This window comes from Gavialis gangeticus, unplaced genomic scaffold, assembly GCF_001723915.1.
Source record: "Gavialis gangeticus isolate Ggan-Ray unplaced genomic scaffold, GavGan_comp1, whole genome shotgun sequence".
NCBI classification, from domain to species: Eukaryota; Metazoa; Chordata; order Crocodylia; family Gavialidae; genus Gavialis; species Gavialis gangeticus.
The window spans coordinates 5,735,708-5,740,748 of record NW_017728993.1 but is presented as its reverse complement, the minus strand read 5'-3'; the positions used below and the strand labels follow the sequence as shown (position 1 = coordinate 5,740,748).

The following is a 5,041-nucleotide window of genomic DNA, read 5'->3' as shown; positions in this document are numbered from 1 at the left end:
AGTATATGAAGAGAGAAAAAAGCCCGCTGTAAAAAAAAAAAAAAAAAAAAAACATTAAAAAATCAGTATTACCAGATAGATGTGGATAGTCACTCAGATGCCTTTTCCATCGGGATCCTCCACAAGTGAAGACAACTGCTCTTACAAAGTCTCTCCCGCAAAGTTTCATAAAACTCCCTTCACCTTTTACTTCAGAGGCAGCAACCAGGGCAGAAAATAAAACCAGAGCCAGTATTGTGCCCTTCATGTTGCTGAAATAGCGCTTGTTTGATTCAGATTTCAGTCAGGAAGGAAGAGGACCAGCAAAGGCAAGAGTTAAGGATTCTGTTGAATCCACCCAATTTATACAAAAGGTGCATTCACTCAGTTGGACAAGGGCTTATTTTGATGACGCTTTAATGTTTGTCAAGTGCCTGAGTTAATCATTTGTTTCTGGTAACACTTCAAGTGCCTTCGATTTCCACTTGGGTTCGGGTCAGTTATTAGCACTGCTTAACAATAGAAACCTGTACAGTAACATAGCATATTTATAGAGGCATAGATCCATATTGCTAATGTGTGCATTCTGGAAAAATGAATGGGCATTTATTGCATGTGTTGCACACAATGAGTTACATCTCTGCATCTGTGCTGGGTTTTGACCATAGGGAAGCTCAGTCTACAGCAACCTATTGAACAGCTGTGCCCCTTACTGCAATTTAAGCAGACACCTAGTCATTTCTCTCACACTTTAAATCCCAAGCTATAAAGTGAGGTAGCTTCTTTCCTACTTACTTAAGCAGACATCTGTTCATCATATGCGTTTTCTTCCACTGCTGTCATTTCATGTAATTTGGCGATCCAGCGTCTAAAGCAGCGGTTTGCAACCTTTTTGGATTTAGGGCACCCCTCCATAACTGTTTTTGTATTTGGTGGCTCCCCAGCTGAGAACCACTGTTGTGCTGTCTCAGCTGTCCTATCTTGCATGCCCATGCTTCCAGGGGGAGCCTGCAGGGTCAAGCTGAGAAGGGCTGTGGCAGACAGGGTGTTCCTACTTGCTTTGTACTTACCAGCTAACCCTGATGCAGGTGGAAACACAGGCGCTTGTTGTAGCTGTTCCTGATCTGGCTTGACGGACAGCACGTGGACCTGTTTCACCCAGTGGCAGCAACAGTGGTGCCCTGCCTCAGCTCCCCAGGGTGCCACAGCATTCCAGTTGGAAACCAGAGGTCTAAGCAGAGGAGTCGAGTTCATTCAGCCCGAGGGCTGGATGAGCATTCCTGAGCCAGAGTGTGGGCCAGACCAGGGCTGACCCTCTGTGGAACATCCTGTGCTGCTACAGCTCTATACACCATGTAAAGCATAGGCCAGCCCCTGGGCTCACTGTGCGCCAGTGCCATAGCAAGTCGGGGGCAAGCAGGATGAAGGCCCTAGGCACTGAGGCAGAGGTGCCAACAGGTGCTGCCCAGCCAGGGTGGGGCACAGGACGGGTCCATGAGCCACTCATACAGGGGGGCACCAGGATGCAGGGAGGGCAGCTCCTGCTGCTGCATGCACTCCTGGGTGTGCCCCCCGGATCTGTGCACAGGGCGAGGGTGATCTGCTACTGCAGGCTTGCTCCGGGTGCCAGACTTCCTTGCTATGGCACTGCTGTGCACACAGCCCCTGGGGCTGGAACAGGGCGCATGCTGCCTGCAGCATGCAGATTGGACCCAGTGCTACACATGACATACCAGGTCCAGGGCATGGGCTGCATGCAGTGTCCCAAATCAATCCTGAGCTACCTGCAGCACATGCTGCTCAGGGTTCAGCCTGTGTGCTGCAGGCAGTGCACAGGGCTAGGGCTAGCTCATGGGATTGATTCAATGACCCACAGGCTAGATCCAGCCCACAGGCTGTATGTCTGACACACCTGGTCTAAAAGTACTGGTCAGATTTTCAAACTTAGACACCACGAGAATTACGCATGCAGATACTGTGTGCGCACAAGTATGTGCTTAGTAAATTAGCCACTTAACTCTTGTTTTGTGGTAGAGATGCAAGGATCAAACAACTGTGATTATTTTAAAATGTTAAAGCAATGGGATAAAATCCATTTAGAGAGACCCTTCAGCACTGCAAACTTATTTAGTTCACTGTTGAAGGAAATAATGAGTAACTTAGCCTCTTCACTGGGTTTTTGGTTGTAGCTGTGTTGGTCTAAGGACATAGGCAGGCAGGTTCTTTAAGTAGATGTGATATTTTTTATTAGACCAACTGAGTAGTTGGGGAAAAGCTCTTGGCAAGCTTTTGGGTGCAGTCACCTTTCTTCAGGCATAGGGAGTCTCTGTATGCCTGAAGAAAGGTGACTGCACCCAAAAGCTTGCCAAGAGCTTTTTTCCAACTCCTTAGCCCCTTCACAGCTCTCTTATAAGGCACATGCAAGTCTAGGTATATATTTTGGAGTAGGCATCTGCATACATTGAAACAGATAAAGTCATGGTTGCAACTTCATGTGATTAATTTTGAAAATTTGACCCTATAGACGGAAGGTCTCAAAAAGAAACTTTAAGTTTAAAACACCACAGAATATGGAGGAAAATGAATTATTTCCACATATTAAAGAACTACAGAATGGATACAGGTTACTATCTTAGCAAATCTTCCCTTTTGGTTACAGCTGAAAAAGAGAGGTTCATTTAAAAGAAAGGAGTGGCGAAGCTTTGTAAAAATACTGAGTATGTTTTCACTATGTTCTGTGAAGAGAGGTTAAAAATTGATTACACTTTACAATGTTCTTCAGATACATAATTTTGCTGGTATGTCACTGGTTTGCTGGCCCTGCCTACAGGTTGCTAAAACATATTTTTCCAGTAGGATATGCTTAAGAAGATTGCCAGCATTAGGACAATTGTGAGGTCAGAAATTCACTATTTAGAAATAAACAACAAGAAGTTCTTGGAGATGTTTATCTTATCATGTCCTAGCACCACACACGTTTCCCAGCACTACAGTAGTAAACTTTTAATAGCTTACTGATGTGCAGAGTGAGTTACGTCTTGTGGCTTGATGGAAAGGTCATTTTTCAGTAGGGGAACCAACTAAGTAAATAGATGTCACCACTGATGAATATATATGATGCTTTTTGGCGAGTATTTCAATAGTGATTAACAAGTGATTCATCTTAACGGATGTCTTCCTTAAAAATGTACATGAGTTCATCTTGTGTCACAGGCCAAGTTTGCAGATTCACAACATGTGTGAAATGCAAGAGGAAATGAATGTTAAATGATTCATTGACTCATGATGAATTGATCTATAAATCTGAAGATGTGTTTAAACACTGAACATTTACCGTTACGCAAATAAGACAGATTAAATGTTATGTGCCTTTAAAATATAAGGCCCACTGCATAACAACATTCAAGAACAGAACAGATACTGTATTCAATTAGGAGGCATAACCTTTTACTGCAAGGCTTTGATTATATTTTTCCTGTGATAAGAGATGGTTCTTTTTCAAACTGTTCAGATAATGGGCTAGAATTTGGAACAGCATTATTTGTTAGTCTCATGAGGGGATAGTGTGTTTTCATAGATAACCATCCCCCAATTTCCTTTAAGATAATATAGGTGTGCTCATATAAAGATCTCCAATTGTGGTATCATGATTCAATAGAGTTGACAGTACCAGACTATAGTGTATATAACGTACATGGAATCTATGTTGAAAACTGGTAAGGGTTGACAAAGTTGATGTCCGCTGCTGAATGACTCAGGGCATTGTGCAGCTGCAGTAGCAACATTTGCAGGATGTTCAGAGTTTACTTACAATTCCCTCCTCTTTAACTGTCACAGAGATATGATGCTCTAGAAAAGATCATCGTATAACCATCAAACTTCCTGGGGGAGAAAAGATCCTCATATTTCTGAATACCCCCATATTTCTGAAGTCTGGTATAGCTAAATTTGAAGTTTGGTGGGGGGGGAAATAAATGTTTATCTGAACTAGTTTTTTTCTTAAACTAAGCAACGAATGATTTTTTAGCATAATGCTTAATATGATGATATTACTAGTTTTGGAGGTATTGGTTATAGCCATGTTGGTCTAAGGACAGGCAGACAAGATTCTTTGGGTAAATGTGATATCTTTGATTAGAACAACGAAATAGTTGGAAAAATTGTTCTATGCAAGCTTTTGGACACGCCCTTCTTTAGGCATAGGGAGAGTCTGCTGGTGTTTGTGTGCTCGTCTTGGAAGCCAATATGCAAAATTCAGGTCTGAAAATGCAAACGTATGGCAGTGAAGATCAGAGGGGATGTGAGACAATATGTGCGAGACAGTTTGGGGGAAGCTGAGTTGAATGTTGACCTAGTGACAGAATGCAGCTGGTAAAATGTAGAGAGGTTACCTGGGATGATCTGATGTCATGCAGGTTATAACTGCCATAAATCCAATGTTTATATTTAGTCCATGATTTTTTGTATCCAGTAGATGTATGAAGTGCAGTTTGTAGGCTTGTCTATGAAAGGTGTTTTGCAAATTTTGGAGACCTGGTGGGACTCCACCCATGACTGGACTATGGGTATAGATGGCTATACCCTGTACAGGAGGAATCGTGTAGACAGAAGGGGCAGAGGTGTAGCTCTCTATGTTAAGGAAAGCTACATGTCTCTGCAAGCTGATATTGGCGACCTGGGTGGATGACTGGAGACCCTCTGGGTTAAAATCTGTGGGGAACACGGCACAGGGGACACAACGGTGGGAGTCTACTACAGACCTCCCACCCAAATTCAAGAGCTTGAACAGGAGTTTGCCCGGGAACTGGCTGAGGCTGCATGCTCCAGGACCATGATTGTCATGGGTGACTTCAATTACCCGGACGTCTCATGGGAGGATCACTTAGCAAAATCCGAGCAGTTGCAAAGCTTCCTCTCGTGCGTGGATGACCTCTACCTGACTCAAGAAGTTTATGGGCCAACAAGAAGTAAAGCGCTGCTCGACCTGGTACTGGCTACTGGGGATGACCTAATCGGTGACCTAGTGATCAGTGGGAAGCTGGGTGACAGCGACCACGAGCTG

The 5,041-nt window shown here is 43.7% G+C and overlaps 1 protein-coding gene across 1 annotated transcript in view; it reads right to left on the bottom strand.

Annotated features, from left to right (window-relative positions):
- The window catches only part of INSL5 (insulin like 5), a 2,389-nt gene extending 1,934 nt beyond the window's left edge, over window positions 1-455 (bottom strand). The window contains exon 1 of the mRNA XM_019528369.1: window positions 73-455. Coding sequence (XP_019383914.1) covers window positions 73-247 — 175 coding nt within the window. The 5' untranslated portion in view covers window positions 248-455. The remainder of the gene's footprint in view (window positions 1-72) is intronic.
- Between the last annotated feature and the right edge of the window lie 4,586 nt (window positions 456-5,041).